Source organism: Ylistrum balloti, unplaced genomic scaffold (genome assembly GCF_031769215.1).
Source record: "Ylistrum balloti isolate Yb309-2 unplaced genomic scaffold, AGI_CSIRO_Ybal_v1 Utg371040, whole genome shotgun sequence".
Lineage (NCBI taxonomy): Eukaryota > Metazoa > Mollusca > Bivalvia > Pectinida > Pectinidae > Ylistrum > Ylistrum balloti.
Genome location: NW_026782576.1, coordinates 831,670 through 844,609, shown reverse-complemented (window position 1 = coordinate 844,609; position 12,940 = coordinate 831,670). Strand labels below are relative to the sequence as shown.

At 36.3% G+C, this 12,940-nt stretch overlaps 1 protein-coding gene across 1 annotated transcript in view; it reads right to left on the bottom strand.

Moving 5' to 3' along the window:
* LOC132560264 (gamma-aminobutyric acid type B receptor subunit 2-like) overlaps positions 1-12,940 on the bottom strand; it is a 40,517-nt gene that overhangs the window by 18,301 nt on the left and 9,276 nt on the right. Inside the window, exons 3-5 of the mRNA XM_060224926.1 lie at positions 9,783-9,953; positions 9,102-9,212; positions 8,674-8,739 (exon numbers count right to left, since the gene is read on the bottom strand). Coding sequence (XP_060080909.1) covers positions 8,674-8,739; positions 9,102-9,212; positions 9,783-9,953 — 348 coding nt within the window. The remainder of the gene's footprint in view (positions 1-8,673; positions 8,740-9,101; positions 9,213-9,782; positions 9,954-12,940) is intronic.

Sequence of the window (12,940 nt, the reverse complement as noted above, 5' to 3'; positions counted from 1 at the left end):
GTCAACACACCTGTAAACTTCATACCTGGAGCAAATTACAATTTAACATGCCATCACACCTGTAAACTTCATAACTGGAGCAAATTACTGAAGCAAATTACAATTTAACATGGCACCAAACCTGTTAACTTCATACCTGAAGCAAATTACAATTTAACATGATGTCACACCTGTAAACTTCATAAATGAAGCAAATTACAATTTAACATGGCACCACACCTGTAAACTTTATACCTCGAGTAAATTTCAATTGAACATGGCCTCACACCTGTAACCTTCATACCTGGAGCAAATTACTGGAATGAATTACCATTTAACATGATGTCACACCTGTAAACATCATCAATGAAGCAAATTACAATTTAACATGCCATCACAACTGTAAACTTCATACCTGGAGCAAATTACTTGAATGAATTACAATTTAACATGATGTCACATCCTTAAACTTCATAAATGAAGCAAATTACAATTTAACATGGCAACACACCTGTAAACTTCATAACTGGAGCAAATTACTGAAGCAAATTACAATTTAACATGGCACCAAACCTGTTAACTTCATACCTGAAGCAAATTACAATTTAACATGATGTCACACCTGTAAACTTCATAAATGAAGCAAATTACAATTTAACATGGCACCACACCTGTAAACTTTATACCTGAGTAAATTTCAATTGAACATGGCCTCACACCTGTAACCTTCATACCTGGAGCAAATTACTGGAATGAATTACCATTTAACATGATGTCACACCTGTAAACTTCATACCTGGAGCAAATTACAATTTAACATGCCATCACAACTGTAAACTTCATACCTGGAGCAAATTACTGGAATGAATTACAATTTAACATGATGTCACATCTTTAAACTTCATAAATGAAGCAAATTACAATTTAACATGGCAACACACCTGTAAACTTCATAACTGGAGCAAATTACTGAAGCAAATTACAATTTAACATGGCACCAAACCTGTTAACTTCATACCTGAAGCAAACTACAATTTAACATGGCACTAAACCTGTTAATTTCATACCTGAAGCAAATTACAATTTAACATGATGTCACACCTGTAAACTTCATAAATGAAGCAAATTACAATTTAACATGGCACCACACCTGTAAACTTTATACCTGAAGCAAATTACCATGATGTCACACCTGTAAACTTCATAAATGAAGCAAATTACAATTTAACATGGCACCACACCTGTAAACTTTATACCTCGAGTAAATTTCAATTGAACATGGCCTCACACCTGTAACCTTCATACCTGGAGAAAATTACAAATTAACATGATGTCACACCTGTAAACTTCATACTTTAAGCAAATTACTGGAATGAATTACAATTTAACATGGCATCAAACCTGTTAACTTCATAAATGAAGCAAATTACAATTTAACATGGCACCACACCTGTAAACTTCATACCTGAAGAAAATTACAATTTAACATGGCAACACACCTGTAAACTTCATACCTGAAGCAAATTACAATTTAACATGGCACCACACCTGTAAACTTTATACCTTTTATCAAATTACAATTTAACTTGGCAAAACACCTATAAACTTCATACCTGGAGCAAATTACAATTTAACATGCCATAACACCTTTAAACTTCAACTGGAGCAAATTTCTGAAATGAATTACAATTTAACATGATGTCACACCTGTAAACTTCAAAAATGAAGCAAATTACAATTTAACATGGCACCACACCTGTAAACTTTATACCTCGAGTAAATTACAATTGAACATGGCCTCACACCTGTAACCTTCATACCTGGAGCAAATTACTGGAGCAAATTACAATTTAACATGGCATCAAACCTGTTAACTTTATACCTGAAGCAAATTACAGTTTAACATGGCAACACACCTGTAAACTTCATACCTGGAGCAAATTACAATTTAACATGGCATCAAACCTGTTAACTTCATACCTGAAGCAAATTACAATTTAACATGATGTCACACCTGTAAACTTCATACCTGAAGCAAACTACAATTTAACATGGCACTAAACCTGTTAATTTCATACCTGAAGCAAATTACAATTTAACATGATGTCACACCTGTAAACTTCATAAATGAAGCAAATTACAATTTAACATGGCACCACACCTGTAAACTTTATACCTGAAGCAAATTACAATTTAACATGATGTCACACCTGTAAACTTCATAAATGAAGCAAATTACAATTTAACATGGCACCACACCTGTAAACTTTATACCTCGAGTAAATTTCAATTGAACATGGCCTCACACCTGTAACCTTCATACCTGGAGAAAATTACAAATTAACATGATGTCACACCTGTAAACTTCATACTTTAAGCAAATTACTGGAATGAATTACAATTTAACATGGCATCAAACCTGTTAACTTCATAAATGAAGCAAATTACAATTTAACATGGCACCACACCTGTAAACTTCATACCTGAAGAAAATTACAATTTAACATGGCAACACACCTGTAAACTTCATACCTGAAGCAAATTACAATTTAACATGGCACCACACCTGTAAACTTTATACCTTTTATCAAATTACAATTTAACTTGGCAAAACACCTATAAACTTCATACCTGGAGCAAATTACAATTTAACATGCCATAACACCTTTAAACTTCGTAACTGGAGCAAATTTCTGAAATGAATTACAATTTAACATGATGTCACACCTGTAAACTTCAAAAATGAAGCAAATTACAATTTAACATGGCACCACACCTGTAAACGTTATACCTCGAGTAAATTACAATTGAACATGGCCTCACACCTGTAACCTTCATACCTGGAGCAAATTACTGGAGCAAATTACAATTTAACATGGCATCAAACCTGTTAACTTTATACCTGAAGCAAATTACAGTTTAACATGGCAACACACCTGTAAACTTCATACCTGGAGCAAATTACAATTTAACATGGCATCAAACCTGTTAACTTCATACCTGAAGCAAATTACAGTTTAACATGGCAACACACCTGTAAACTTCATACCTGGAGCAAATTACAATTTAACATGCCATCACACCTATAAACTTCATACCTGGAGCAAATTACAATTTAACATGCCATCACACCTATAAACTTCATAAATGAAGCAAATTACAATTTAACATGGCAACACACCTGTAAACTTCATACCTGGAGCAAATTACAATTTAACATGGCATCACACCTGTAAACTTCATACCTGGAGCAAATTACAATTTAACATGCCATCACACCTATAAACTTCATACCTGAAGCAAATTACAATTTAACATGGCAACACACCTGTAAACTTCATACCTGGAGCAAATTACTGAAGCAAATTACAATTTAACATGGCAACACACCTGTAAACTTCATACCTGAAGCAAATTACAATTTAACATGGCAACATACCTGTAACCACCATACCTTGTGCAAATTACAATTTAACATGGCACCACACCTGTAAACTTCATACCTGGAGAAAATTACAATTTAACATGGCACCACACCTGTAAACTTCATACCTGGAGAAAATTACAATTTAACATGGCACCACACCTGTAACCACCATACCTTGTGCAAATTACAATTTAACATTATATCACAGATGTAAACATTTCTTATCGATCAACAACATATTTAGAGTAAATTGCAGTTACGTGCGGTGTCACGTCGATTCCTTTGAGCATTTCTTGTCGTATATTTGTCGTGTTACTGAGTTGAGATAGCATGTGGTTGGTCGTAATTTCCTCGACTGTTCAAATGCATTTTAAAAATACATGACGCAATCAAGATTTTATTTTTTTAGAGTAAAGATAACTTACTACAGTTTTCAATCAATGTTTCTTAACAAAGTCATGACGAGACGTTGGCGTGCTACCTATACAATATTTAAAGGGGAAGACGAAAATGAACTGTACAAACAAAATCAATCTGTCGATGAAAACAAATAAAACTTGACCTGTGACGTACCTCGTTCTAAGCCAATAAAACGACGATAATGCAATGCTAGCCTGGGATTTTACAGACCTGCCATGCGATTAAACAACGCGATGTGTTGTAACAGAAAAAAACGCTGTAATTAAACTGTCCTATAGGTACAATTAGAATTGCATCAATTGGCAAACGCTTCCCGACTAAGTTCTCACACTGGCACTACTAGCTCTGTAGAATGTAACACCACAAACATCTCGGTATTTATTCCAGCATTACCAAAAGTCCAAGTTTTGCAAGCCATTCCAGAGAATAAAATTTCGACTTTAACGCAAATTGATATTTTTTTCTATTTAATGCACTTTTCACGAGTTTGGTGTTGAATCATCAATGATAATGTTTATTAATTATTGATTTTGAAAAGAGTATGAAGGATTTTGTTGTTACAGTATATAATTAATCGTGAATAACTGTTTAATCAATACTGAACAGCAAGCTCGAGGATTAAAACTGACGAGTTTAATAGGATTGATTTAATAATTCCAAGCGAATATATAATCTAGATAAAAGGGGCTACCGATGACAGTGAGCAGTTCATGAGTACTTGTGGATCACGTGACAAAACATTTGTTCAGTCTCAGCATTTTTATACATTTAAAGTCTCCATCACTATTCATGTAATTTGGGGATTCTGTTACTGAAGGATTGCCTCTTTCTCTTGTACTTTATCGCATCCGAATGTTATGTCGTAAAGGCATTGGAAACCTTGTTAGACTGGAAACCTTACAATTCCTGCCTTGTGTTAACGGGTTTATATTGAAATACCATTCACAGTAGATCATAGACTTACCCGTTAGTGCGCTGTGTGCACTTTCCCAAGTTATTTATCAATTGTAATAAGCTTTCTATACTTATCTAAATATGTCTATACGAGGAGAACGTAGATAATTGATATTACGAGGAGAGCGTAGGAGGAGAGCGTAGTTCATTGATATCATGAGGAGAGCGTAGTTCATTGATATCACGAGGAGAGCGTAGTTCATTGATATTACGAGGAGAGCGTAGTTCATTGATATCATGAGGAGAGCGTAGTTCATTGATATTACGAGGAGAGCGTAGTTCATTGATATAACGAGGAGAGCGTAGTTCATTGATATCACGAGGGGAGCGTAGGAGGAGAACGTAGTTCATTGATATTACGAGGGGAGCGTAGTTCATTGATATAACGAGGAGAGCGTAGTTCATTGATATAACGAGGAGAGCGTAGGAGGAGAACGTAGTTAATTGATATTACGAGGAGAGCGTAGTTCATTGATATTACGAGGGGAGCGTAGGAGGAGAACGTAGTTAATTGATATTACGAGGAGAGCGTAGTTCATTGATATTACGAGGGGAGCGTAGGAGGAGAACGTAGTTCATTGATATTACGAGGGGAGCGTAGGAGGAGAACGTAGTTCATTGATATTACGAGGAAAGCGTAGTTCATTGATATAACGAGGAGAGCGTAGTTCATTGATATAACGAGGAGAGCGTAGTTCATTGATATAACGAGGAGAGCGTAGTTCATTGATATTACGAGGAGAGCGTAGTTCATTGATATAACGAGGAGAGCGTAGTTCATTGATATTACGAGGAGAGCGTAGTTCATTGATATAACGAGGAGAGCGTAGTTCATTGATATTACGAGGAGAGCGTAGTTCATTGATATAACGAGGAGAGCGTAGTTCATTGATATTACGAGGAGAGCGTAGTTCATTGATATAACGAGGAGAGCGTAGTTCATTGATATTACGAGGAGAGCGTAGTTCATTGATATAACGAGGAGAGCGTAGTTCATTGATATTACGAGGAGAGCGTAGTTCATTGATATAACGAGGAGAGCGTAGTTATTATATTACGAGGAGAGCGTAGTTCATTGATATAACGAGGAGAGCGTAGTTCATTGATATTACGAGGAGAGCGTAGTTCATTGATATAACGAGGAGAGCGTAGTTCATTGATATTACGAGGAGAGCGTAGTTCATTGATATAACGAGGAGAGCGTAGTTCATTGATATTACGAGGAGAGCGTAGTTCATTGATATTACGATGAGAGCGTAGTTCATTGATATAACGAGGAGAGCGTAGTTCATTGATATTACGAGGAGAGCGTAGTTCATTGATATCACGAGGAGAGCGTAGTTCATTGATATTACGAGGGGAGCGTAGGAGGAGAACGTAGTTCATTGATATTACGAGGAGAGCGTAGTTCATTGATATAACGAGGAAAGCGTAGTTCATTGATATAACGAGGAGAGCGTAGTTCATTGATATAACGAGGAGAGCGTAGTTCATTGATATTACAGGAGAGAGAGTAGTTCATTGATATAACGAGGAGAGCGTAGTTAATTGATATTACGATGAGAGCGTAGTTCATTGATATAACGAGGAGAGCGTAGTTCATTGATATTACGAGGAGAGCGTAGTTCATTGATATTACGAGGAGAGCGTAGTTCATTGATATTACGAGGAGAGCGTAGTTCATTGATATTACGAGGGGAGCGTAGGAGGAGAACGTAGTTCATTGATATTACGAGGAGAGCGTAGTTCATTGATATAACGAGGAAAGCGTAGTTCATTGATATAACGAGGAGAGCGTAGTTCATTGATATCACGAGGAGAGCGTAGTTCATTGATATTACGAGGAGAGCGTAGTTCATTGATATTACGAGGAGAGCGTAGTTCATTGATATAACGAGGAGAGCGTAGTTCATTGATATTACGAGGAGAGCGTAGTTCATTGATATTACGAGGAGAGCGTAGTTCATTGATATAATGAGGAAAGCGTAGTTAATTGATATTACGATGAGAGCGTAGTTCATTGATATTACGAGGAGAGCGTAGTTCATTGATATAATGAGGAGAGCGTAGTTAATTGATATAACGAGGAGAGCGTAGTTCATTGATATTACGAGGGGAGCGTAGGAGGAGAACGTAGTTCATTGATATTACGAGGGGAGCGTAGTTCATTTGTATATTTCATGGTAAATATTACCTTAAAAGAAAGGATTTGGGGAGCTGAAGGTTGAGGAAGACTATGGGAAATTTCATTATCTTTTTGAAAATAAATTTAGTTCCATGTGCGAAATGCAGTTAAATGTGCGCGTTTAATATACCTGGTTCGTTAGTATGCCTTCTACTCGTTAATATGCCTGGTACTCATTAGTATGTCTGATACTCGAGAGTATGCCCTGTGTTCGTTAGTATGTCTGATACTCGAGAGTGTGCCCTGTACTCCTTAGTATACCTAATACTCGAGAGTGTATCCTGTACTCGTTAGTATGCCTAATACTCGAGAGTGTGCCCTGTATTCGTTAGTATGCCTGATACTCGAGAGTGTGCCCTGTACTCGTTAGTATGCCTGATACTCGAGAGTGTGCCCTGTACTCGTTAGTATGCCTGATACTCGAGAGTGTGCCCTGTATTCGTTAGTATGTCTGATACTCGAGAGTGTGCCCTGTACTCGTTAGTATGCCTGATACTCGAGAGTGTGCCCTGTACTCGTTAGTATGCCTGATACTTGAGAGTGTGCCATATACTCGTTAATATGCCTGATACTTGAGAGTGTGACATGAACTAGTTAATATTCCTGATACTCGAGAGTGTGCCCTGTACTCGTTAATATGCCTGATACTCGAGAGTGTGCCCTGTACTCGTTAGTATGCCTGATACTTGAGAGTGTGACATGAACTAGTTAATATTCCTGATACTCGAGAGTGTGCCCTGTACTCGTTAGTATGCCTGATACTCGAGAGTGTGCCCTGTACTCGTTAGTATGCCTGATACTCGAGAGTGTGCCCTGTACTCGTTAGTATGCCTAATACTCGAGAGTGTGCCCTGTACTCGTTAGTATGCCTGATACTTGAGAGTGTGACATGAACTAGTTAATATTCCTGACACTCGAGAGTGTGCCCTGTACTCATTAGTATGCCTAATACTCGAGAGTGTGCGCTGTATTCGTTAGTATGCCTGATATTCGAAAGTGTGCCCTGTACTCGTTAGTATGCCTGATACTTGAGAGTGTGCCATGTACTCGTTAATATGCCTGATACTTGAGAGTGTGCCCTGTACTCGTTAATATGCCTGATACTCGAAAGTGTGCCCTGTACTCGTCAGTATGCCTGATACTCGAGAGTGTGTCATGAACTAGTTAATATGCCTGATACTCGAGAGTGTGCCCTGTACTCGTTAGTATGCTCATACTCCTTAGTATGCATCATACTCGTTTGAATACCAGGCAGTCTTTAATATTCCTCATACTCCTTATTGTGCCTGGTTGGTTTTTTTATGAGAGCCTAACATTCTGATTGACTTACATTACAACAATGTATCGTCAATCGCACTGTATTTAGTTATCTTCAAGGAACACATGGCTTTATTCTCATTGTACATTCTGTTGAATTCCATGTGAATCTTTCTTTGTTCATATTCTTATATATATTTTTTTCCTATCAATTCTCTCTGTTTGAATACGATTCCGTTGGTTAGTTAAGTTTTAGAAATTGTCACATATTACAGAGACAGAATGCAATGTGGGCGGAGACACTTTACCTTGAACACGTTGTACATAAAATATCACATCAGTTGAATATGCAAATTTAGATAGATATGAATATAAAAAACATACAATGCAAATATAAACATTTACCAGATTCTGGAAATAAATAAAAGCACCGGGAAGGAGAAAAACAAACCTCACACACCACTTGCCTCGCAGCAGGCTCTGAGAAAGCTCCGATAATTATTCTGGCGTCCGAATCCTGTCCAAAATTTTAAAAAAATCATATAAACTTTTTTTATCAATTAGAATATGTCTCATTCTATGATAATGGAGACAAGTGCCATTCTACTAATTCTTATTGTTTGTTTCCAGGAAATAAGTTATTTGTTTGTTTTAAAAAAAAGTTTTACCATATTAACATAACCCATTTGTGATAAATTACTTTCAGCTTTTTATCTTAATGGTGTTTTAAGGCAATGAGAGGAATAAATTGTGAATAAGATCTGCACCATTTATGGGTAAAATATATGTTTGTTCTAAACGTGTGATGATTATCCAGTTATTAAAATGTTGCGATACAGAACGTGTTTTAATGGTGCTACTTAATGATAAATAACTCACTTTAAGGGATTTCATCTTTGTTGTAATTTCTCCTTCTTTTGTTCCAAACGACTCTGTTGCCTTCACCGATATGTTATGCTGTTCCAAGAATGGGGTAAGTTCTGCCATTGCCTACAAATGAGAATCATCAACATTATCTCCACGCCGTGTAACATGCTTCCAATGAGAAAGAATTGTTATAGAATAGAAATACCAGTAAGTGTTCATAGAATGAATTATAAACGTATGATATATAAAAACGGAAGTGTTTGTTTCGAAGAAAACATTTAACTCTTTCCAGTTTTAAAAACCTAGACGTAAATATCGCTATAAAGTACACGATAAAGAAACCATGATGCGAATCTAGAAAATTTCCAAAACCTCTGGCGAGGTCAAAAAAATAAAAATAAAAACTTTGTAAGAAGCTTCAAAAATTCCCTAAAACACGGACGGCCTAGTTTTTTACTCCATCTCAATATTTTTGTAAGATGTCACAAAATCAGCATTTATACCACTATCACAACATCATAGGCATCATTGTCTCATTCTTTGGTGACGTCACAAAGCATACTACGAAAATAAATGGTGACGTCACAACTGAAGCCAAAATTTACAGCTCCACTATATGTTACACATGTAATTATAGCAAATTTTATATATTAGATGTTTTAACACAGATACAAGGATAAATCTAATACTCACCAAATAAAATTCTTCCTTATTTTCATACAAAGTTGCCACAGTATTCCATCGGAAGTGCTGTAAGAAGAGTGCGCGCGCAGGATTGTTGGCAGCGTCCGTCGGTGCCAGCCTAAAGAACGTTTTGTATTTTTCTCTCTCACTTAAGGCAGGTGACGTAGATGCATAGGACACCTTTCGAAAAGAAAATATTCCTGTTTATCAATGACTTATAACGGAAATTAATGTTTAATTCTAATATCCACCATTGCAAATGACTCGCAAATACAAATAATAAGTGTCAGGTCGATGTCTTTCTAACTGCTCTTTACAATAATTCAACATATTTGTTTAAGACAATTTAGTGTTCATTGCTTGTATAACTCGAATATGACGTATCGATGACTACACAGTCTCCCTCAACAGACAAATGACCAGGGTGAAGCGTACAAGCACTGATGTACATTGTCCGAGATGGTAAAGAATCTACCAACTTTTTCAGCTGTACTATAATCCTATGAAAATAATGTGACGAGATGGTAAACAGATTATAGACCAAAAAAATACTCAAGATGGCAGCAATACATTGTAGTCAATTCGGCTACGCTTGGATAAACACTTGGTCATATATATTTCACATAAGAGAATGTGACGCAACGCATTTATCTATCTGATTTATTTAACACACCGCTCTAGACTTAAATGACCAGAAACTGCCTTAGCAGTTGCCGGTGTTAACGGGGTATTAATTAATGGAGGTCATGTAATACTTGACCGGGAAACCAGAAAAAAAATCAAAGTTACTTTGCACTCATGTTGGTAATTTTGAATTCAAACTGCAATTGCTGTGTAAATTCGAAATGGGATTTTAAAAAGATGCTATGTTCAATGTCTTCTGAAAAGATATAGGCCAAAAAAATGCTATGTTCAATGTCTTCTGAAAAGATATAGGCCAAAATGTTGTCATATCAATGAACTGCATCACAACCTGTCTGATTAATAGCTTTAATCTCATCAGATTGTGTCACGACTAGTGTCTAGTGAACCGGACGTTATCATTATTATTATTCTCATTGTTATAACAATATTAACGGCCTGTCAACACATAAACAGTCATTAGGGCCATCAACCGATGAAACACACAGCGATCCAAAAAGGACATAACATCAAACAAACTGAAAGGTAAAAGACAAATGCTCGAGTAGACAGAAGGTCAATGCAGTCCAATAAAAAAAAACTTTAACGGTGAATGGCTCATAACATCTATGCACCGAGGGTTATCTTCGCCTTTCAATATATACGAATGCGTAAGGTATGTATGGCCCATCCGAAGACTGACAAGGACAACTTCGTCTCGGCGTTTGTCTTTATAGCATGGAGACCATTCACCGATGATAGGTTTTACGGAGTGCAATTTATTATCGGTATATTGATTTCATTCCTCCTGCCACTGAGCTGTTAAGAATTGTTTGATAAATGGTTTAAAATCGGTAAAATGAAGTTTAAAAACAACAGGTGGTAGCCAGAAAGCTGCCTTTGCGGCACGATCTGCTTTTTCATTGCCTGATATTCCAACGTGCCATGAAATCTAAGGGTAAGGCAAGTTCATGATATAGTATTAATGTACTACGAATGAGAATATTTTCGATATTTCTATTGCTAAGACATTGTAGTAGAGAAAGAGAGTCTGAATAGATAAACAGCTCACACCTCGCATCCCTTTGTTGATTCTGACGAAAGGGTATAAATTGATATAACAAAGATGAATTCTTGCGTCAGTCCTTGTGAATTGGCGGGATTATATGATCACAGAGTTATGCCGATGCATGCCTTGTCGTTCGGATACAAACAAACAATTGTTTATTTTTGCGTCCAATTGTTCGCGGGATTATTACATTGATATCATATCCTAGACACGTAACCACTAGACCGATAATGAAATATGAATGCATAACTTCACGCCATGATCTATTTACATCTCTTGTGGTAATTTCTAAACATGTAAATTCGGTTAGTAATACTTGCTTTGTCCCCCACTGCTAATTTAGATGCGACACTTGGTGTGATGGATTTTATCAATTACTTCACATTCAACAAACTTTCAGTTTACTTTGTTTCAATTCGTAAGTATATGTGTTTAAACTATGGCATGTTGTGAAGGAATTCTGATATATAGGACTATTATGTTTAAAGGCCGTAACAAGGTATGTTATTCATATTCCAAATGCAATATTTCCTATCCAGTGCATATAGTTAAGTACATCAAACTTGTAACTAGAATTGTCTGTATACTGTTATAATTTCTAAAATCATATTTGAATGTGCTATTCCTATGTGTATCATTTACATAATCTCCAAAAATTGTATTATAAGTATTATTGATGCATGTAACGTACTTCCGAAAGGAACAAACAAAATGTACAATAGAATTCGTGATTTTGGCGCCATTTTGATGTTTACTGTACAGTTTGACGCTATTCCCCTGATAGATTAATTTACAATCATTTATACGTGGAATACAAATGCATCATTTATCTGGACTCGTCAAGTGCCACATCGTCGGGATTGGTTGTTGGTGTAAAGTGTACTTTGTACTGGTTCCCTGTAGATAAAGACAGAGCGACGTCATAAAGATTACGAGGGTTTGTATCAACAGAACGCGTTTTATAACCAAATTTGAAAAAGTTCGCAATCAGATTTTTTTTTGTTTTCAGATAATGTTATTTTTTAGGAAAAGATCAAAGCACGTTGAATTTTTCATTTCTAACCCTCGTCAAAATTTTGGCTAAGTCAACGCACTTGGCAATATTCTTCTTCCAAATTCCATTAAAAGTTGGACCAAGTAAACGCATTTTAAAATGAAAGTGGATTATGTATCACATGAAACTATTAATCCTGAGCACATGAACTTAGTGTCTTAAACAATAAGCTCAATAGTAACTAAACGTCACTCTGACAAACCTTGGTTTGATACGGTTTTACGTAAACGCTGTCGTGGCGTGTATCGAAGACTTAAACAAAAGGCATTACGCTCTAAACGCCCTGAACATTGGTCAGTATAAAAAGTTTGAGAAAAGTGTAAATAATATGAAAAAAAAACTATGGCTGACTTCTCCAATAATTTCGAATTACGTGTGTATACATTGCCAGGCGACTTTTGAAGAGGGGATCTCGTCAGCAAA